The sequence below is a fragment of the Chrysoperla carnea genome, chromosome 2, assembly GCF_905475395.1.
Source record: "Chrysoperla carnea chromosome 2, inChrCarn1.1, whole genome shotgun sequence".
NCBI classification, from domain to species: Eukaryota; Metazoa; Arthropoda; class Insecta; order Neuroptera; family Chrysopidae; genus Chrysoperla; species Chrysoperla carnea.
The window spans coordinates 63,172,988-63,197,965 of record NC_058338.1 but is presented as its reverse complement, the minus strand read 5'-3'; the positions used below and the strand labels follow the sequence as shown (position 1 = coordinate 63,197,965).

The 24,978-nt window shown below is 29.6% G+C and overlaps 1 protein-coding gene across 1 annotated transcript in view; it reads left to right on the top strand.

The window, feature by feature from the left end:
• Positions 1 to 2,589: 2,589 nt before the first annotated feature.
• LOC123292830 overlaps positions 2,590 to 24,978 on the top strand; it is a 218,122-nt gene continuing 195,733 nt past the window's right edge. The window contains exons 1-2 of the mRNA XM_044873544.1: positions 2,590 to 2,606; positions 2,651 to 2,685. Coding sequence (XP_044729479.1) covers positions 2,590 to 2,606; positions 2,651 to 2,685 — 52 coding nt within the window. The remainder of the gene's footprint in view (positions 2,607 to 2,650; positions 2,686 to 24,978) is intronic.

Sequence of the window (24,978 nt, the reverse complement as noted above, 5' to 3'; positions counted from 1 at the left end):
TCATTTACTCCTCATTTTAAAGCTAATCGGCTGGCCAATGACGAAAACTAGACCTACGATCTGAAAATGTACCGTTTAGAAAAGTGGAGAAATAATATTAAAGTTAATTTTGTTTATTATGTAATTTGTATATCATATCTGTAATAAAATTGCATTTAAATAACAAGAAAGTAAATTTCTGACTTTATATTATTTCTATAGCCTGTTTTTAGCCACAGGTAGCGCACAGCAGAATACAGCATAGGTCGAGCTAGTTCAATAATAAAACATAATTGTCGATTATTGGTTTGGAAAATATCACATAGGCAAATCAAAATTTACGAAAGCGGCACAAGAAAATAGTAAAATTATATCAGATAAGTGTAATAAAAAGTGTCAGATTAGTGTAATAAAAACAACGAGAAAAACAAGGCGACAATATTACTCTATAATACCACTAGTATAAGATCAGGACATTTAATGAAGAAAAAGTATGTTTTAAGTATTTTGTATAATTCTTATTGAAATTAGAGAGGGATAAAATACATCCTAAACCTGAGAGTCTTTGTGCTAACTGCATTTATAAAGACACATTCCGACAAAAATCTGCCTAAAATTTTTATTTGCAATTATTATTTAGACAACTCGTTTCATTTTCTTTTAGCAATGCAAATTATAGTTATTATAAAGTTTTCCCGTCAACACCACCCCAGATAATTAAAAAATAATCCAATAATTAAAAAAAAAGAATTAAAATAATTTAGTCAAATTTTAATATGATTTATTTTTACAATTTAATAATAGACCGTGGGACAGAAATTGTGCTATGTAAAATGATTAATAAATACTTCAAACTTCGTGAGTTTCTTCCTTTTGGCGAGCGTTCAGCTACCGGTCTAGAAAAGCGAAGCAGGGAACTTTGTTTGACACTATGTTCACTTGAAAACAACAATTCAGCAAAAATGAACTATGTATGCATTGAAAGGCAAAAATACTTAAGTACGGCGTGTTCGAGGTCATAGACAGGTTCATCGGTGCAGTAATTTTGTCGGACAAAACTGCCCTCAGATGCATAGTACTTCCTTCTTATCTAATTTAAATAAGAAAATAAATATTTATAAATCAGCTGACTTAAGATAAACTCAAACATTAACCGCTGACAAACGTTACCAGCTCTCAGAAATACGAAAAAAAAACTTAGGTACTAGCAAATTTTTTTTATTGATAAATCATGAGAAATATTGCGAAAACAACATTCAACGCCATATAGTTTGATCACCAAATTATTATTCTTTTACAGAAAAATGTTAAATATTTAAAATAGACGCATGGTACATACATACTTTTGAAAGTACCTACTTTAAAAAATGAGTAGAGTAAAACAGACCCATATTATTATATGAATACTATGCGTTTTATAAAAATTACCTTCATTTAGCATTTATAGTACGTGAAAATACAATTTTTTTTTCAACAAATTTGTCACAATTTTGTTTGTGTTCATTTATGAGGATTTACATATGTAAATTTTTCATGAAAAACTAGGAGAAAAAAAATTTATTGGATTTAGGCACGGGTATTATTTTATATGGTGAAAATGTAATCTATGTACACAGCTTAATAAATTCTGTATACCGTATGTATCAAAAGCTTATAGAAGCCAATGTGTATTTTCGTAACTATTTTGATGTAATGTAAATTTGAAACACAATTCGTACGAGAGTGTTCAATCGTTTTGGAAGATTTACTTTAGATCTAAGGTAATGATGAAGTTACTCGTGCATTTGAGCAATGATGAAAGTAATGATGAAGTGACTCATGCATAATTGTTCTGGCGCTCGTACATCCTTAAAATAAACGCTGTAAATAGAACCGTCTAAGATACCAAGACTATTTTATCAGTAATCGATTCAGAAAATCTTTTCATATTTCTATGAAAACAAATAACAATTTACAGAGATATTAATTAAACTATGTCTATTATTCTAACTGTCTTATAACATTTTAGACTGAATGTATTAATCAAAATTTTCATAGCTTCATTCGCAATACCAAAATTGTAAGTTTTGTAAAAGCGCTATCATAACGGGGTTTTATACAAACCTAAAAGCGTTAAGTAAAAATTAATTTTTTTCATTTTTATGCTTGAGTACGGACTATGGCAATACATGACGTATCAGCGGAGTACATTAAACTGAATGGAGCAATTTCGTCCCTAAGAATTTTACATTTTTTCATGCACAGCACTGTCCTTGCTGATATTCTGACAGATAGCAGAAAAAAGTTACAGCTGCACTCGGACAATATTCAGCGTTTCACTGATTTGATGTTGTATTTGAACATTGAAAAAATAAATACAATTTAGCCAAAAATAGTAGGCTATTCTATAGTTTTTAAATTTTGCTAAAAGCCCCCAGTCTAGTAAATTTTATTTTATTTATTTTGCAGGTAACGTAACACTTCAATTACGCGATACATGTAGTGGTGATGATTGTACGGATATTGTTGCGCGTGGTGAACGTTGCAATGGTGATACTGGGGAATTAACAAATAGTGGTGTTACAACATTATCAATCAGTTATCAGGATATTGCAACTGATTTGTTAGGTGATGCAAATAGTATTGATGTGTTATTAGGTACAGCACCGTGTGGTGTAAATGGTGTTTCTAGTACAGTGTGTACGGCAACATTACACGCAGCCAGTGGTAAGTTATTTTAACCACTTTTTATTAATATTTAAAAAACTAACTTCTCACGTCTCTCATCTCTCTTGATATCGCTTATTCCCTTTCCATAGAACTCGGAGGGATTGTTTTACACAGCTAAAATAAATGCACAGTTTTCAATTTTTTCAAGTGTAAAATAGTCATAATTGATTGAGTATTATTTTAGAAAAGATGGCCATGAAAAGATAGTTTCATATTTATTATTTTAAATTTTTACAGAAATCTTTAATTTATGGTTCAATAACCAGAGATGGAGCAGTGAAATGTCAGATAAAATTTAATTAAAAATTTTTTGTTAAATATATCTTTATAATATAGCTCAAGTGTTATTCTGATATATGAGCTACATTATTGTTAAGTTTCTTTCAAATCCATTCACTAGTTTTTGCTTTCAAGCGTAACAAACAAACATCCTTACTTTCACATTTATAATATATTGGGATTGTTTTATCAGGGATTAGCAAGAAAAATAACAAGCTTCGTTAAAAAGATTTAAAAATATTCTTGTTCCCATGAAAATATTAGTGTATAATACCACTTCTTCTATTTAGGGAGACTATTGCGACCACATGTCACAAATATGACAAACGCAAGATGTGATTTATGAATATAATGGCATAATAAAATCAATATAATGTATTTTAGGATGACGATACACAACAAAAACGAATTCAAAGTCAGCAATTCGATTTTTTTCTTGCTTTGCTTCATAAAATATGGCTTTTAAGCTTTATAAATTTTATGTGCACCATATTTGGCGCAATCCTCTACAGTTATTTGTGGTAAAAATACGAAAAAGTGTAAAAAAACATAGTAATAATTGGTTTAAAAAACCAAAGCTTGCTTTTAGAGCTCTCCCTACTTATTATTTTTGATAATTTTAATATGAAATTGGTTCCATCAATATCTATGAAGGGTAGTTAAAGTAGATTAAACTATTTCTATGGATATTTTTCGTGATTCAAGTAGCTACCTATTTTACAATGACAGTAAATCTTCTTTGAAAGGATTATCTATCAAGTGTTTTATAAGTTACATTACGTGTGTTTGTAAACCTATTTCCTCTTTACTTAAATCAGCCACATGTCAGTTTTTTACAAACAAGGCTATTGATATGTAAGATTAAAAATTGATCGCATAACATTCAACAGCTACCTACGTATTTGGCCACATTCACACTTGCATCACTTATTGTTATACTGTTTATACGTCCATACAAAATTACTAAATACTAGCCCGTGAAACAACCGCGACCAAAATCACAACAACAAAAGAAAAACTGAAAAAAAAGATTTTTCTTGAAAAGTAGAGAAATAATCGTACAAAATTTTCTTTCTACCTATCATTTTGAAAGTTTGTTCATATTTATTTGATTTTGCTAAATCCTTTAAAACGCGGCCTTACATTTACTACGAGCTAGACGATAAGTAATAAATGTATAATAATTAATATTTGGTACGGTAAAGTTTTATGGTTTCATTTCATCAACATGCTAATACCTACAGATATAATAATAATAATTAAAGCTGTACACTTAACTATTTACTAAGTGATTATGGTCTTTGATAACTTCAGATTACTGTTGATAGATGGCATTTTTTTTTGTATTACTTATAATAGTTATTATACACACGTTAATAATTTTGATTTACAAATTATGAAATTTTAAATTTATTTGTGCTGTAAAATAAAAAATCAATCTTTTTTTTTATTTTCATTCTTAATTTTCTTAACAATAAGATTAGATTAATTTGACCAATGTTTGTTTTATGAATGTACATGGGTTCTTGTTAAATGCATGTTTAAGTGAAGAAAAACCTTTTTGCTGTATCAATGAATCATCCATGCATACTATGTTAGACGATTGAGCTTGGGGAATTCTATAATATGAAATATTGCTCTCATTTCAATCTTAGTGTGGGCATAAGCCTTAGATGTATATACTACACTATTTTAATGCATTAAAAAGCAAAGTGTTTTTTGATTAGATTATTTTATATATTCTTGGTTATATGTATATTGACATCCATTGGATGAGAAGGGGATGTCTAATAATACCTACTTTTTATATCCCTGTATCAAAGTTTAATAATAAAAAAAAAATTTTTTTGTATAAACAAAGTGATTCATCAAAATTGATACGCGTTTATAGATAGCATAAGAATACGTTGTTGAATGTTTGTTTGCACACTACCAAAAGATTGGATGGTTGTGACTGAATCAGGTGAATGAAAAAAACGTTACTCAACCTGAATGAGTAGATATTTAAGGATTTTTCGTATTTAAAAAGGGCTATATTTTTTAATTTGATACCTAAATTTATAAAATATTTAAAAAATTATAGGCAGGCATGCGGGCAGCCATCAAAGTGGGAACTTAAAAATTTTGAATAAGTATCTTTTTTTTAAATTTTGGTATGAATATATATACTTTTTTTATAATTTATGGAATGAATAATTAAAGTTTATTAATTTGAAAATAATAATAATAATAATGGGGTTTTAACCTCCGTTTCTCTGACATATACGCCTATAACAGAGGCCGCCACCCACATCATTATTTGTTAATCTTTATTTATTTAATTACAAACATATTTACAATTACATTTTGATGTGGGTGGAGTTGGTTACTTCGTTCTTATCCAAGCGACGACAATGTGTTGTTGTTTACACTGTCGCTGCCTGGATTCGAACCCGCAACCTAAGTCTAAATGGACAAACAGTCGGAGACAAACGCCTTAGACCGCTCGGACATTTAGGCTCTATTAATTTGAAAATTAAAACTATTAACATACTATAAGCAAAACGCGGCTGCATTTTTGTCTGATTTTGGTTATTAGGGGAGTAAATAAAAATAGTTTTGAAACTCATTTGATATTAAAATTTTCCTTATATAAAAATAAAAAACTTTTGTTTTAAACATATTTTCGTAAACATCACTTTTTTCCCGTGAGGACTACAATTAAGACAACAATATTTTGATGTCCATTTTCTCCAAAAATTTAAAATATAGGGAGTGGAAAATTTGCTGTTAGGTTCATCTAGTAATCAATTTAATGAAATTTTCGATAACCAAAACGAATAGCGGCCTTTCTGCAAGATTGTATTGTCAAAATTTCGCCATGTTAGTTTTAAAATTCTTCTGATGTATAAAAAATTAATGCAAGCGCTGACATTCAATACATTCTATATAGGGTATTTCAACAATTAATTCAGGCAATAAAAAAACAACACAATATTCGCAAGCGATCTCCCATCAAAATACTAACTTTTTCTAATGTTGATTATCTTCCGTAAACGGGTGTAAACCTTTGTATTCGACCTGGTATGTATGTCGCTTCTGAGACAACGATTCAAACCATGGTGAACACAAAACGTGAATTTTTGCCTCCTACCAAAAAACTATTTTAAAAAAATCTCTCAACGCGGCAAAAAAAGTTTCCACTTATAATTAATGAGATGTCGTAAGACGCCCGTTACGAACGAAATATGTTCGATGCATATTATGTATTAAATTACAGGCACAATGAAAAAAATTTACACCGGTTGAAAACAATTAAATGAAAAAAATCATTTCAAAATGAATGGAGGAATGGTGATAAAAGAATAAGAGTTTGAAAACCAATTTTTTTCGTCTAGGCTTGAAAAGTTAGGTGTAATATTATGATATTATTGTGGATTTTGCAAAGTTTTATATCTGTAACGACTGATTATTCACGTAGCTATTTAAAATTTATGTACACGAGATCAAAACATTATATGGCATGTAGCACCAACCTTCTTTTCTGTGTTTGTATATTACGAAGGTATAATAAAGTAGGTATATGTAAGATATATTACGTTTTGATGTACAATATCTAATGTCTCAGTACAAATTGATAGCAAACAAACCATCGATGTTAATCATAAAATATAACAACATACCTATCCATCTATCTATCTATCTATAAACATATCTGTACATATCTGATAGGAAAACTACCTGATTTTGATGTAACAAGGGTGTATGTTGATGTGTATTTTGATATGAGCTATATTTCTCCATATTCATGAGTATTATTACGTTAAAGACTTAGAGTTTATGACACATTGAAGAAATATATAATGCTGTAAAAATTGACAACGTGACAAAAAAGTTGATTTCAGAATGATTGAATTTTGGCTGTTTTTTTTCGTGAAATAAGGAAGGAATGAAGTACAACTGGAAATTCATCTCCTGAGTTTTGTCTCCCGTATTTACCAGATGAGCACATCCCCTACTTGTGGATTATGATTGTCGTTTAAAATTATTTTAAGTTAACTAATTTTTCATGCCTTTTTAGAAATGATAATTTTTAGACATTTTTGCTGTTTTCAACGCCACGCCAGATATTATTCTATAATAATTAAAAAAATGTTTTCCAAAATAGGGTGTAATTTTAATAAGATTTACTGTTATAATCAAAGAATGTAGTTTTATTTGCCAGGCAGAAATTCTGATACTTTATTAACGCGTATCCCGTAACTACTCTACGGTTCAAGACGTACATCATCCCAACCTCAATATGGAAAGAAATATAGAAAATTCAGATGCCTCAAAATAAAATTGGAAAATGTTGGCTGGTCTCGTACCATAATGTAAAAACAAACAAGCAAATCTGGTACAAATGTTTGCCTGTTTAACGTATATACATTAAACCTTTGAAAATTAAAGCTGTCCTACGGATATCATCGTAACATCTTGAAATAATGATGCAAAGACTGATATTCAACACTTTCTATACAGGGTATACCAACAATTGACTCTAAGGCTTGTTTAAACTTGTCTGAACTAAAACCAATATATAAAACATGATTTTTATTTCAACATTCAAATATTGCTTAAGCACAACTTTAATATTAACCAAACACTATGTACTTTGTAGCATAAAGTAATATATTGTCTATGTATTTGAAACACATACCAAATTATGTTTATTTTGATGAAAACTTCATACTCGCATATCATAAAATTGTGCGTGTTTACAGGTTATTTCATATTATTTCAAAAAGGAGTTCCGTTTGAAAGATATAATACTGATCTAACACGCAAAATTATATAAGTTTACAGGTAATCAGTTTTTATGTACATTTTTTTTGCAGCGCTATAAGTTCCGAATTAGATTTACAAAAATTTTTTTATATATCATTGATATAAATTTCATTAATTAATGGATCCGGTGTTCATTACCTTTTAGTAATAATTTGTGCATGCTCCCATTTAGATTAATACATTTTGATGAGTTTATAATTTAGAAATTAATATCAAAAACAGCGGCATTTTGCAGCACATACACAAATAAATAAATACCCAAAGATCCAGCCCGTAAAATCGTTGTGCGTAACTTCCTGCATGCAAACACAAGTCATAGAAAGATGGCTATCCGATTTTTGTTTTCGTTTTCGTTTTAAGTATATTACTTCAAGATTATTTGAAATAATTTCAATTATACTAATTGTAAAATTATATACATGTATTACACTCCACGTTTTGAAGTTTACATTACAATAAAAATTATTTTCTACGATTAAAAGCAATAAAACTATAAATTATTTTATTATTTTTAAGTATTACTCAGCTAAAGATTCACTCTTTGGGTAAATAAGTAGAATTTGAAAATCTATTAACCTGGATGGATTTCGATTTAATGACGTTCTGGACGAAGGGCAGACACCACCTCCACTACAAAATTTGTCTAAAATGTTGGAAAAAGTGTGTTGAAAGATTCCGTTACATTCATTCATACATGCATGCATACTGGCCCAACTAACAAAAAGATTCAAAAGATAACGCTTTAAGGGTATTAAGTTACAAAAACGCCCATCTAACCTGAATCTTAACGTAACTCGACATATTACACCGATAACCGAAGTTTTTGGTTTTTTTATACATTTTGTTAATTTTTCACATGTTACAGATAATAAAAATGAACAGGCGACTTACAATACAATTTTATAAAATAATCCTTGTGTAGGCTTACAGCATGTTTCGTAAGTCTTTAGCCACCTTTTAATGGGAAATATGTATGGGTATATAAGTTATATAAAATGCGTAGTATAAGCATAGACAAAAAAAAATTGTTTAAAGAAAAACTTCTGGGATCGATTGGAGGAATTTTCATACCCTGTATATATGAAATATACCCTGAAATATAATTGAGAACTTGTGAACTTTTTTTGAAATGCAAACAAGAAATTCTGGGACATACTCGAAAACCAAAACAAATTGCGGCCGGAAGGTAGTCATAATTGTGTTGGTTTTTTTAACTTTTATAATTGAGGAAAAACAATGCAAGCACTAACTTCAAATGGCGTTTAAACGACATTTTCGGCTCAAACTGGATCATACATAAAAGCCGACCTTGAATAAAAAAGTTGTTCGTAGGACAAAACTTATCTGTTTTCTTTAAAACATTTATTTTAAAGTAAATTGATTCGGAAAAAAATCTGATATTTTTTTAACAAAATTTTCTTGGAAAAGAAACAACGTGTAAGAATCCTCTTTGTAACCCATTTACTTAAACTTAAGACTTATTTTGATTCTAATTTACTCTTATATCTCATTCAATGGTGACCAAGAACTTTTGGGACATACGGTACATAGGGATACCACTATTGATACCCACCTATTGTTCAGAATATAATTCCATGATAGAGAGTATATATTTATAGATAATATCGATGGTGTATCTGATACACACATAATTGAAATTTAAGCTCAAACAAATTTCAATATATTTACAAGCATTACCTGGATATAATACTTTGGGTTCTTCATTTACCGTTCTTTGTGTAAAAGTAGTTTTATAATTATTCTAGGCTTTGAAAATTCAAAGAAAACAAACAGCAGAGAGTGGCTAGTAAAATATATTGATGCTATAAAATGAATGGTAGATGTTGGTTGCTATGTCGTAAATTGAATTCATTTATATACTTTTCATATATCAGATTTTCTAAGAAAAACTTTCTCATTGAATTCTTTGCAGGATATAATTTTGGTTTCCTTTTTCTAATTATCAATTAATCCTCGAACCAAAAAACGGAGTGTTATAAGTTTGACCGCTATCTGCGTGTCTGTGTGTTTGTGTGGCTGTCTGTCAGTCTGCCTGTCTATCTGTTGCATCGTAGCGCCTAAATGAATGAACCGATTTTGATTTTTTTCACGTTTGAATAGTAATTTAATTAAACGTGTTCATAGCTACGTTTTTAGTGCGAGTTTAGGGTTCCGTACCTGGAACAACTAAAAAATAGGCGATGATCTTCAAAATCGCTTCAGTTTGGAGAAGGCTCTAAAGAAAACGGTAATTTAAGGGAAAGTGTTCTAAGATATGTTTCAAATGCGACTTTAGGGTTCCACACCCAAAAAATTTTCGGGGAAGTTTTTTTATTTTGTAAATCTCACTTTTAAAACAAATACATAGTTGAAGAAATCCAACTCAAATGCATGATTACAATATCGGTGTTCTCAACAAACTCAAAACAAAGATTAAACGAGACAACAATAAGTCGGTAAAAGATTATTTTTTGCCAATTTAAATATTGATGTATGTTAGGCCATCCAACGTTGAACCGATGTTATCATTCGGTGCCAACGTGCAATTGTGCCTGTCTTGATTTTCTAAATTGATTCGAGGTTCAGCAATCTTCAGCCTGGTTTGGAACAATATTGGGTCGCGTGTCATTTCCTATATAGAAATTCAATCAAATAAAGTTACAGATTCCGAAAACGGATATTTTTGTTGGAAACTAAACATTGAATAGCATTATTTTGTATTAAATAAACATGGCCTCGTTGGTTTTCTTAATGCCTTCCTAACTTTTTATGTATTCGTTATCACAGATCATTTGAAATTTGTAGTAACATTCCGCTTTTTAAGAGTAAAACAAATATCATAATTATTAATGAATGTTCTTGAAAATTATTTGATTACTTAATTTTTATAGTATTTTTAAGCTCTGAAGGAGTCGTTTATACAAGAGAACATCTTCTAATATTTTATAAGAAATGAAATTTTTAAAGTTATTATCAACTAAAAAAAACAATATTTCATGAGCTTCTCAAAGAAGATATAACCTCATTATGAATTTAATTAAAAAAAAAAAAACTAAGTAATTAAAAAATAAAATTTCTTTTTGAATAAATTAATGTATATTTATGAATTGAATTAAAATATAGATCAGCGTAAAGTTTTTGCAATCTTTTTTAAATTATTGAGACTAGATTTGCATCTTGTAATTAAAATAATTGCAGATTAATATTATTGTCTTTGTTTGTATTCAAGAAGATAATGAAATAATATGCGAAATTTTGTTTCGGATGTCTAACAACCCAAATTATATATTTCCCCTGCGAAGCGAGAGATATTGGCTATTGTCGTTCCTGGTTAAACAATTATAATAAAAATTTATTTATTTTTTTATTAAAAAATGAATTCTGGTCAATTTTCAATTTATGCCTCAACAAATAATTTACCGGCGTTCATATTTAAAAAGCGCGACTTCCTCAATGGCGCATATATTCAGTAGAAGAATAGAAGATTTCTGATTGCTTTCATTGTGAAAAAAACTGTAAGTATACACGATGTCACAAAAATAACTGGAGGGTCCAAGAACTGTTCCGAAAAGCTTAATTGTTTAAAGGGTCACAGTTTCAAACAACAATTTTGTGACAAATAAAATATATGAGCCTGATGAAGGGTCAACTTCAAAATAACAAATGGAAACGTTCATTTTATGTGATTGATTCGTGACAAAAAATATTTTTTTCGTAAGCCGAATATTGACTGTAGAAATCAATAGCAAGATTCTATCTGTAAAGTAACAGACAACTGAATATTTATAGGACTCCATTACGAAACCATTTTTTCTCATGATCATTTTTAAGTAATTTTCAGTTAGAAATTACTGGTGAGCCATTTTGTTCGATCAAACTTGACGATGACCTCATAGTATGAAAGATCTCTTTTCTATTTTGAAGATAAACTTAAAAAAAAACTTTCTTACCTTGGGAGTGATAACAGTTTTATTTTTACGTTAAAAATATGCACTTACATTATAAATAACAAAGGGCTTTCATTTAAAATAACTTTTAATGTTAACGTAAAGATCAAAATGAACTCACTTACCTTATTGCTTTTTTACCCTGAAACTTTTGTAATCATTACTTTTGTGACACTCTATATATATCTCATTATTTCAAAAATTTTCAAGCATTATTATAAAAACACCCCTGAGCAACAAAGCTCCATCAATAAAGTCATATTTTCACCTCAGTATATTCTTCTTATGAAAAAATTCTTTTTATTGAAATAATATTTCCCAATTTTTCCCAGTTTTTGAGAACAACCAATATTAACATAAAATAGCGGTAAGGGATGTGAAAAGTTGACACATCCAAAGGCACTCAACTTCCATACCGGTATTCTTTCTAGCGAAATTTAAAGGGACTCTGCAGGTTTTCAAAACCTTAAAAATCGCAAAAAAGGAATATTTTTGACAATTCATCGACCCACATACCGATCTTAGCCTTCTATATCAATTTGGATAACATATAAATATATCATTAGCCTCTAAATTTCTTAAATCAGCCCACTCTTTTTAACATCGATCTGCCTAGTAAATAATCCTACATAACAAATTTCAAATTTAAATAAAAGAAAGCAGCTAGGAGCGCTGAAAATTAGCGGAAAAACAAATAGATATATCACAGATTGACCACACACTCACTCCTCTCAGTTGATCTTCGTTACAGTGCATTAGTTTATATTTTCGGAGAATGTGATTAAAAATAAAACGCTTATGTATGATAAAATAAAATTCCAAACAATAAATTTATAATAATGTTGAAAATTATTTTCAACATAAAATGTAAATAAACAATAACTAGAATTTTCAATACATCATAACATTCAGTAGTAATAATCCTTTCGTTAAAATTTATTAATAAAACAAATATAAATTTTGTATAGAAATGTAAAAAATCAATATTGAAATATATTTATTGAGGTAGAATAAAACCATCTTCCTATATTCATCATCCCATCAAAAAAATATTTGGATGTTGTAGACAATCGACTATGCCTCGCCATCAGATAAAAGATCCACGCAGGAGCTGCGTAGTCTTAACGCATAAACTTACTCAAACAAACCAAAATGCACTTACATATAAACATTAAGGTATTTGAAATAAATACAAAAAATCTAAAATTTTATTATCAAGTACTTCTTATAAAAAGGTTTTATCAATTCATTTTGTAGTCTAATAAGATTTTTTATATGCTATGGTTTTTACAATCCTAATATTAAAAACACTGAAAACAATAAAATCGTCAATATTTAGATGAACACTAAAAATATCGAAATTCTTATTCGTGGAAAAATTTAATCAAAACTTTCTAGAATTATGCTTAAAATAAATATTAAACATTCCTTCAAACAAAAGCTACTACCCCGGAGCTGGATGGTCTAATTGACTTTTTATACCAAATACCCCTACAGGAACATAATTTTCTTGTATTTCATTTCCATTACGCGTTATAGATAGTTTTTTTTTTTATGTAATCAGGTCAGAAAGTACTAAAATTGTAAACTCTTTTTTTGTGAACTATTACTTTTTGTTTTTGCTAGTTTTAATCATGTATATGATATTTATTTAAATCATCGTCTCTCGATTATAATTGAAGATTTTTAATATGATACATACAGCGTAAACTAAATATTGACAAATATCTTGTCTAGTAATCTTAATTAAAGAGAATTGAAAAAATTCACTCGAACCCAGACTTCTTGGATTCATGTCAAGATAAGAAATATTTAAAAGTATATAAACAGTGGATAAATTGAATTAAGATAATTCTTTTCCAACACCGCAGTAAAAAATTATTGGCTTATTACCCATGCTTAACATATATACATAGCTAAGCAATTACACTGCAAACAACCAAGTTTTCTTTCTGCTTACTGTAGTCAAATACAACACAATTAATACACACATACACCCCCAACCCCCTATTAAAAATAATACTCTAAAAGTAATTACCCCCCTATTACAAATAATTATAAGCTTGTGACTTAAGTACAAAATATCCAGAAAAATTTGTTGGACACAATATTGACAGTCACTCAAATTTCTGTGATTTTCTGTTCAAATATTTGAACTGCAAAACATTTGGAAACCTGAAAACTTTCAAAATTTTTACTACCTTCAAAATCCAAAATTTTGATATTCAGCCACTCATTTTTGAACTATGCGAGGTACCTAAGTACGTATAGACGTTACGCCGCAACTAGTCAAAGCGGAACATGAAATTTATTCGCTATTTAAATTTTTCATTTACTTTATCTCAGAACAGCAAACACTGGCCTCGTATCTATTATAAAAATTTCAATTTTTTTAGCCCATTTCATATACGTGCACTACAACTACAATAGCTGCATTTCCACCTAGACAAAAATTCTCACTAATATAGCTTATATACCATAATTCATATCTATACCTATCCACTGCTGTAACACAGAGTCCCTAATGATATAATTGTGATAAAATTTTGTTTCGTAATTAATATTTAACTAACCCTTTACAATATAAAATATAACATTGGTTATTAAATTATTAATTCGTTTGTAATAACTTGTTTAAATAAATAATAAATATGTGTACATATAAAATAAAAAAATTATTCGGGTTTTAATAATACATATTCATTCATCTCACTAATAACTTCTGCATCATTTCGTTTTAATTTATCTAAAGTCTGTTTTGATACCATTTTAAACATCAATTTTTTTCGAGCTAGTCTCTGGTTGCCAATCCTTTTTGTTTTGTTTTTACCTCTACGAAACCTGGGGTGTTTAATTAAATAGTGGAAATCGTATTAATTAATTTTGTGAATTATGTTATGTTTCTACGATTTTTCTTACCTCTCCTTCAGGTTAAAATACGTTGGGTAGGCATGTATAAAATTTATAAATTTGCCTTTTAATAAAAATTTTTATCAGTTCTCCAAAAGGCATCGAATTTTGACTTCATTTAAGATTAAAGATTTTTAAATATCAATATCAGATTTTTATAGTAGATAATACATCTTAAAAGAAAATTTTGTGACAGCGGTTAAACCGTTAGAAAATATACCAAAAAAGTATTTACCGAAGAAAAAAATAAGTAGTAATTTTGTGATTTTCTAAAATTTTTTGTTTTTTTACCAAATATATATATATATATATATATATATATTTTTTTAAGGAGAAAGCTTTTATTAAACTAATTTATTGCGCTTTTATAGAATAAGCTTTTATTTAGCGCAATATTGTACATAAAAATATATTGTACATAAAAATAATTTTTCTTATTAGTAGCTCATACAAGACTATTTGCAAAAGCATGAGGTACTCTGAATCAATATCCTTGGTATTTCAAATTCAGTTTGTCCGGCTTTTAAAAATAGTGAAAATATGTTTTATTTAAATTTTTGTTTAATAAAACTAAAAACGTATAATTAAATAGGGTAATCAAACTAATATTGTTGAAGCAGTGGAAAATCAGATCATACCGTAAAAAGTCATTGCCATCCGATTTATATATACAAGCAAACAACAAAACAAAGCCTTACTAATATTTTAAATTGGAAATTAAGAAAATAGTATGGGAATACCTGGACTCGTTGAGTTAAATATTGAGTAAAAATATCTATCGGCTTGACTTCCGCTGATCAAGCGATTTTGAGTAAATTTAGTACGGGTGTACTTTGAGGATGAACATAGGTTTTCTTTTCTGAAAATCAACCGACAGTGTTTGAAAATCAACCCCTTACAGAGTGAATTTTGTGAAAAAGGTTTGCATTACATATACTAACAAGTCTCTAAGAATAAAGAGTTACTAGAGTTAATTGAGGCTGTGAGGAGATAATTATAAAAGAAAACGGATAGGTACTAAGTGCCTTCAAGGGTAGAAGAAAATTGTTTATTATATAGCTTAGTATTATCAGTCTTTATCAATTTCCGTGAATTATCTTTAAAGTAAGTTGGAAGCGTCCACCGAAGTAGGCACGCAGGAGCTAGTAAATAATATAAGTCTTATTATGAAATTGATAGTTTGTTTCTCAAACAAACAAAAGATATAATATCATATGAACAACACAAAGTAAAACATGGTGTTTCAAAAATAAACATAAGTGTGGGTGGAGATACTACGAAAAACACTCACTCACACAATGTGTAACATCTGTATGAAATAGGTGTAATAAACTATAAACTGAATAGTCTAGATGGAATAAATATATACTTGACTGTAGTTGGCTACTACTATACAAAGTATTTATTATACTGTACTACTGGTGTATAGTACAAGCACACTTGTCTTAAACAGTGTATCAAGTTACAAATATGTGATATGTTTTTATACTTACTTACTATACTACTAGTAGACAGACTATAGTGTTTATTTGAATGGAATGATTTCTTAGACCCAATACATACCGATGAGGCGCGATAGCCACTGAAATATAAGGACACTAGACGCTCTTTAGCCTGCTGGCAGCGGGGAGACAGGTTAAGAAACTGACGGGTATAAATGTCTTTCTCGTACAACAGCCTGGTTTGAAAGTGAGTGGCTATTAAGTTGTATGATTTTACAGATATGTGACAATGATGATCATGAGCAGAAGAGTTGCAGAAAAGATTGAAACACGTGAACAGAAGAGATAGAAATATGTGTACCCGCCCAAATCATGTTGTACCGTTTTCGCTTACCGCTCGTTGGGCGCTATAGGCAGTGATCGTTCCAGTTTCTGTTTATTTCAGTGGCAATAGCATTGTAAAGGCTCAATTCCACTCTAGCAACATTGAACGACATTTGTTGCTAAGTGTTGTCTATTGAAGGCGTGTAACAATGTGGCACAAAATTCAATTAACTGTCGCATGCGGGATTGTTGCCCCATGTTGCATGCACTTTGGCGTACATGAATGTGGAATGCGATTCCATTCAGGCAACTTCAGTTTGGTACATCATATTTTCTTTACAAAAAAATCGCTGCAGTTGTTGATTAGGTAATCGCTTTGAATCGTAAAAGGAAAACGCTACGATATTGAAGAAGAAGGCCATGTGTCGATCATCAAGAAATTCATTATAATTTGTACAGCAAGTTCGGTGCTACTGATGATGATTTATTTCGAAATTCTACACGGATGAGGAAACAGATTTTCAGTACTTATTACTTGAAAAAACTGAAACTATAACTCGGGAGAGCTATGGCAATCTTCTTAAAAAAACGTAATTTTATCGATTGTCCATACCATGTTGCTTGCTACAAGCCCCACCGTCCCGTTCACTGTTTTATAGACGACGACACTGTTCGACTCGTGGGTTCACCAAAGTCAACTTTTAGCACGCGACAAGGAAACATATTTTTTGTCACTTTGTGTTTCTTTTATTGAAAGACTGTGTGCAACATGGTAATCCAGACACACAGAAATCATAATAAACTGGGTTGCTTTAAAGTAATGATTAGGTTAGGTTCCGTTCAAGAGCTCAGGCAGAAGGGCTGATATTCTCCTTCATTTTGGAGCATTTCTAGATTTTAGCAAAGTCTACTGTTTCCTTTACGATCAAAGCCAACATCTCTTCCCGACCCGTGAGAAAACTCCGTTTCAAAGTCTGCAAACACCGGTTTTGTAGAGCTAGAAGTTTTTATCTCAAAAATAAAGCCATATACCGTTAACGTGCATCTTTAACTGAGGGTGTGTTCGGGTATTTGGCGAGGCAGCTAATTCAAATTACCAACACTTGCTCTAAGAAAATGCCAAACTATTAGCATTGTTAAAATAAATTCTGCTTTTTTCATGCAGATATATTAGTTATCAATTTGTTTTGTATATACCCAGATTAGAAATTTAACATATTCAATCAAGACAACCATAATAAATCATTCTGTACGTGATATTTTTTGCCATTAAACTTGATCCTATTCACCAGTCTTGTGAAATTCAAAGATTTAAGTAGAAAAACAAAAAAATACGGAGGGTGATACATTAAAAAGCCAATTAGAAAGTTTATAAAAACTGTTTAAAATTATTTTATTAAATAGAGTAAATAAAGACCAGTATTTATATTTTAATACATGTAATGAATATAGCTTTATTTTTTTTGAAAAGTGGATATTACTACACTGATGTTGTAATATGAAGAAAGTTGTTTTCATTTTAAAGTAAATTTAAAGTGATACATCTTCTTTTATAACCTTATCCATAAAAATAAAAAAACTTGTGAAATAAATGTTCGCTCCATTTCGAAGAGATAGATCTATTACTAAATATAATAAATTGGATAGGAAAGATTTTGAAATTGTAAATATTTTATGGTTGAATTTAATAAAAAGATTTATATTTACTTAATCAGAAAACAGGGCTTGAAATTGATTGATTAAGGTATACTAACAATTGGGACCAATGAGCAATATTATTTAATTCTGAGGAATATTCTCAAGAAACTGAGAATACCTTCATTTAATATAACAAATGGGTTAGTTTGAGATGTCTTCTAAAAACTTCAACAAAATATGGTCCTTCTTCTACGGTTTTGGACTACGTCTCATAAATTGTACGTCCAATCGTAATGTGAGTCGGTTTTTTTTATTTTCTGGAAAATTTCCTAAAAGAATGTTTATTCAAATTGGAGACAACAATATTTTTCTTAATGAGCATCCTTTAAAACATCGGGAAAACGACAAAAAAACTTTGTTTCTGAATTTGATGAAAAATAATACACAGGTGGGCCATTTTAATCTATACATATTTATCTCGTTTTGTAGTTAACCACCCTAAACAAACTTAAACAAAAGTTGTCGAGTTTGATGGGGGACATCATGTTCCCACATCAGATTCCCAAGACCTAATTCTTGGGGTTACTTGAATTGCCAATTAAAATCTTAAACGGTAAGAGATAGAATAACACATTAAATTAGAAACTTGTTACTCATAAAAAAAACTCACAGTTTTGTAAAAACATTAGCTTTTGGAGGAAAAGCATCTTAAAAATATGTCATTGTTGCATTAAATCGAGAGCATTTTTAGCCTACGTCGATAATCCCAAGGACGTCTACTTTGAAAAACAATGATTTAATGATTGATTTTATGTCACTGTTTATACTAGCAATAAAAATCGACGCCAGGATATTGGGATATGCAGGAGTGAAATAAAATAATAACCATAAATCTGGTTATATGAAATTTTCGGACCATTATCGAATCGGTTTGTAAATCAAAATAACTAGCACATTTGTGATTTACCAAGTACCAAGTTTTGTATTACTGAAAATTAACGCAGAAAGGTATCATAATTTTTTGAATATAGCTAATAAAAATTCATGCAAGTGCCGCGCAAACCATGGTCTCGACGTTTTTCGCGCTAGGAATTTGTCTCAAAGCTTTTAATAAAAGTGACTGATGACACTATGTACTCTTAGTTCTTTAAAACTACGAAACGGATGTTGATCGGGTTATCTTTAATAGATAGAGTGATTCAAGAAGAAAGATTTTATGTATAATACATACATAATATAGTAGAGTAAGGGGTTGAAATAGGGATTGAAACGTATATGCTTCAATAACTTAAAAATTTGTGCATCGATTAAGCTAAAACGCAAGATATACAAACTGCTTCAAGAATTGTTTACCTGTATCTATTTTTAACCTTTGGGGAGGGGGGAGTTGGAAAGGTGGAGCGTGTACATTACAAAACTGTAACCTCTTTCGCAAGGGATAAGGGGAGAGGGGCTCAAAGTTAACTATATGAAGTGGCTTAGCTGTATTATTAATACTCTATGGACAATATTCAATGTTATATATATTCTTTCGTTTTAAAATCACAGTTACGTAATAGAAAAAATGCATTTTTTCTATTTCGTAAAAACAAAGTTAAAGCCCTAATTTAGTACACATACTATGAATTTATTCAGTAAATCTAAAAATGTGTAAAATATAAATTTATCTTGTAAAACTAAATTTAATAATCCACCTAATTCATTTTATATGATTAGTGCCAAACAACAACAGACTCGTTATACATTTGGTACACAAACACACACACGAGAAAAAAATTATGTTTTATCCCGAAAAAATCTAGATTTCATGCACGAATTTTTATATATAAAGAACTAAAACTATATATGTTACATTAAAAGTAACAGGGAGAATAAGGATAAAAAACTATGCAACAGAAAAAATTAGCTTAGCATAAGAGAAGAAAAATATTATGATACAACACAATAGCCGAGCCACGTATTACAGCTTTATAAAAACTTTTATCTCCATAAAGTAAGTGTGTTAGAATAGACAAAAGAAAGTAAAAAAAAAAACTAGAAGTGATAGGTCTGCTTCTTAGAATTCAGCTCATTAAATTTATTTATTAAGATTATTTCTAAGAAAGCAATGGTATACGAATATTTTGAACTTGTCCGTTTGAGCTATAAATTAAACTTGTTTATTTTAGCGATGCATGAAAATTCCAAAAAAATTTTGAATAATAAGGAAAGTTTATATTGAGAAGTATATAAATTGGATGTTTCAAATTCATTTCGTCAAAAAATTCCATTCGAATTTAGATTGAAGTATTGCATCTCGTCTAATCCACCCTTAAAAGCGTTCTCAGAAGTAAAGATATGATATTTAATGATATTTAATTTGAATGGTATTCTTGAAATAATACAAAATGTCTAAATGTAGTAGGGCCCCGCATAAAGATACCGCATTTTCCTATCTGCTGGACATGTATCCTGTCAACTGAGGGTTTCAGACTCACCTCTAAGGTGTAGGAAAATTTGCATAACCAAAACGGTTCTAATCTACTGTATTTTAGTAGATTAGAACCACCACAAGAACAGTCCTGTCCAAAGAATTTCTAATCCCCGAAGTAGTAATGACGGTTGATCCTCCCCCCCTCTCGCTTAGATAAACACGGGCTTGAGGCATATATCAATATCCATTACCCCTGGAGTTGGAAATTGTGTGATTGTGGGATAATATACAACGCCACAGAAGTCATTATATAGAGTCCTCCAATACCACTCGGGAAAATAAATTAGAAATAAGTGGCTTTGATTTGATCTACGACATATCAATGCCAGTTTTTTGGCGGCAGACATACATATATTCACACACTGTACAAAGAATTTTGGTAGTTAAACTTTGTCAGCTTTTCCTGGTGGTTTCATTTGTCGTCCACCACATGTATTGGTGGGTACAAAAAACACGTGAACCTTGCCCATATTCTCATTCATTACCATCCTAAGTTAATCAGAAAAAATCATTTATTATTCCCATGGTTTTACGAGCAAGAAAAGTTCTGTTTACAAAAAATTAATTGTTGGTAAAGATTAACAGAAGTTAAAACATTTTTTTGTTCTCCTAAGTCGCCGTTTTCTTCAAAATAGTAGATTTTCAGACGAATTACGAACAAACTTTTTTCTACGACTTTGAACTATATTGTTTTAACTCATATACAGGATGGACCACTTTAAGCGATTAGGGCAATTAATTCGTTTTATAGTTGACCAATCAAGAATGACTGACATCAGATTGGGTCTAGTTCTCCGGTTTTGTTTAATAGCAATTTAGTACCTAAAAGGTAGAGGACCGAATATCACTTAACATTAGAAATTATAATCATAAGATGTTTATTTCGACTTTTGAGATTAAAACAATAACATCCTATCAAAAAATATCAAAAAATAGAAAGTATTCAGTTATAACAATGGTCGACGCACCGCCCATAACAACGCCTACATAATAATATTTACAATAAAAAAAATTGAAAAAAGTAGTTGAACAAGCTCTAAGTAAAGTTGCACATTTCATAAACATTTTTATATGAAGTGACTAGAAAGAAAAAAAAAGTTTTCGGTATATTATATTTTTTTTCGATCCTTATCAGTATAAAAGTTTTGAAACAAAACAACCATCAAGCGATGTCGACAATATGGTGCCGAACTAATGATGTTTCCTGATGCATAAGTTACTAAACAATATATGCCGATAATATAATAAAAATTATTTCGAAAATTCTCCAAAAACCCTAATTTGTGTTTTTCAGAACCATGAATGGATAAAATGGTAATAAATATTAAAATTCGTTTTCAGAAAACAATTTGTCTGGATTGATTCAATGACAATTAAGAAAAATAATTCTGACCGAATTCAATGTACCGACACAAATCCAAAATTCATTGAAATCAAAAATAATTAAGACATCCAATTTTTTAATTTTTTTATTTATTTGTTCGGATCCTAAATAAATTATTGATAATTACTGGTAAACCAAAGAAAAAAAGGAACAAAAAATATTTTCTTTAATAGATAAGTAAACGAAATGAACATTTAAAAAAATCATGAGAAAATGCATTTAGTTAGTTGTGTTTAGAAATAAGCGTTTTATTTGGTTCGATGATAATAAAAAACATTCATAAAATACTTATATTACAAAGTGTATTGGAAGCCACATCAAAATCTCGAAGGCGGTTTTTAATAGCATACAAATGGAAGCATTATAAAGATGGATAATTTTTTTCCAAAGCAATTAAAAAATAAAAATAAAATGCATATCTCGATGTTAAATTAAAAAAGTGAAAACAAATAATCGACTGAGTAGATTGTTGAAATACCATATATAGACAGTGTTGATTACGCAATCGTTTTAAACATCCAATCTTAGATAGACACATACATACATTTTAAACACATATAATTGATATATCCGTATAATACATACTATAAAATTTGCATCACGGGTAAACAGTGATGTTGACGAAAAAATGTTTCAAACAAAAGTTGTTTATTCTTGAAATATGTTTTATATTTCAACTTTTGTTCGTCTCTGATGGTTTACAAGATGGGTTCTACGAACCCAAGACCCAATTGACCTGAATGTTGCTCATTTACGAACTCAATCTCACTTTTAACGTCCTGAATACGCTATAAAAATTTCAGCTTGATATCTTTTAGCTTAGCCAACGTAGCTCCTGCGCTACGAATTTTTTTAAGTAGGTAAATTTTTCATGAAAATATAGACTTATGCGTTGTGTTGAAGATCGACAGAGAGGAGTAAGGGGGTTATTTTAAATTTGGTTTATAGTCCCTAGAACAGAAGCATTTAATGAGTGGATAAAATAAGCTAAGCCATGTAGCTCTGCTACTTACAAATTTTATTTATAGTATCCTTATTTTTGCACTATTTTTCCGAACACGATGTACGATACTGTTAAAAAAAGAATGAAGTATTATAGTTGTGTAACACGTTCCATACTCTGAATTCACCGCCAATTAATGAAAATAGCTCGTTAACTATCACGAACTTACTATGAACATACATAATAAGTAAACCAACTAGCACATCCAGAATCCCTATGTATATATATGCAGGTAGGTAGCGGAATAACTATATAACTACATTCGCATTGAACGAGTTTAGTTGAAATTATTCGACGTAGGTATGGAATATAGTTTCTATAGTTAGGTACATATATCTAGGTACATTCAGCACACTAAAAACATTTCAAACAATTGGCTTTAAAATGCAAAATCTCTGGAGGAATGTAAAACACTGACACAAAATTTAAAACCAGTGTGGCCCAAAGGCAGCCTTATATGTGGCGGAAAAATATTTCAGTAAGTTTAAACTAGTGAAAACAAACAATTGAATGAGTAAATTGTTGAAATACCATGTAAAGTAGACAGTTTTAATTATGGAACCGTTTCTTTAGCCACACGTATATACATGTCACACACATATATGACTGATATTCGAATATAGTACATACTATATAATTTGCTCCCTCACGGGTCAATAGTCATGTTTACGAAAAGATGTTTCAAATAAAAGTAGTTTTTTTAGAAGGAAAATTTTTTTACATTTAAACTTTTGCTCATTTACAAACCCAACCTCACTTTTCACGTCCTGAGCACGCTTTAAAAATTTCAACTTGATACCTTTTTTCGTTTTTGAGTTATCCTGTTGTCGGGTGGACAGACGGACGGATAGACTAATAGACTAATTGGATGGTTTTATGAACACCTATACCAAAATTTTGTTCGTAGCATCAATATTTCTAAGCGTTACAAACTAAACTTAGCATACTTTAATATATTTCATATATTCATGGTATACAAAGATTAGCATATAGAAAATAAAATATTGTCTGTTAAAAAATACTTGTAATCATCGTTCGACTACACCTCATCGATATTGTGACTAGATTTTTCCTTTCAATGGTTACGTAACAAATGCGGTTTGAAATTTTGTAACTATCCGAATCTTAAAGGAAACTATCCTTGGTATTATTAATATTTCTAGGATGCATGAAATTTCAAAAAGAGTTACTATGCGATTACGCTTTTTCATGGTATTGGATTTTCAGAAACTCAATAGTTTCAAGAAAACTTTAATTAGCTATTTTATTTATGTCTTTTAATGAAATTTTGAACTTCTTCAATACAAATTTCTGAACATTAATGAAACTGATACATTAAAAATAAAAGTATAATTTAACAAGAAATATAAAGACGCGATATTTTAGATTTCCCGTTTATAAACGTAGGTACAAATAGATTTTTTTTTCGACAATATCATTGGCACGACTTTTCTAAGACAATGTACAAATCTCTATTTTTTTTGTGAAGATCTTAAGATTAATTAATCTAAAATCGTGTCACCTATTTGATCCACCATCTGATGGCTGATTTATTTTCTTTTCGAACCAATACAGTATAAATATTTTTCGTCAGAAAATTACTTGAAGATATTTGTTTATAATCACATGAAATAATGAAGGTACAAATGTTTGTTTTCGTGGCAATTATGTAGAGAAATTGTATTCCAAAATATTAATAATACCTAGTTTTAAATAAAAAATAAAATTGTTCAAGTTATCTGGGTTAAATTAATTTCATATGCTAATGTATTAGGATGGCATTTAATTTGCGTCACAATAATGTCAAGATAACAAATAATTATTCTAATTGTATGAATAATTACCATACATTTATCTTCAACAAAAATATCAAAACTTTATTCTTGAGTTTCAATTTATTTTCTCCATATATTGACTATGTTTCTTGTATGAAATGATGACATGTCTAATGAATTGTCATGAAAATTCATTTCCAACTTTAAATGTTGGAATGTTTCTTACATGCTGGCTTGAAAGTGAAATAAATAGGCAATAAACATGAACGGTGTTCACTAAATTGTAATTCAGAATAAGGGAATATG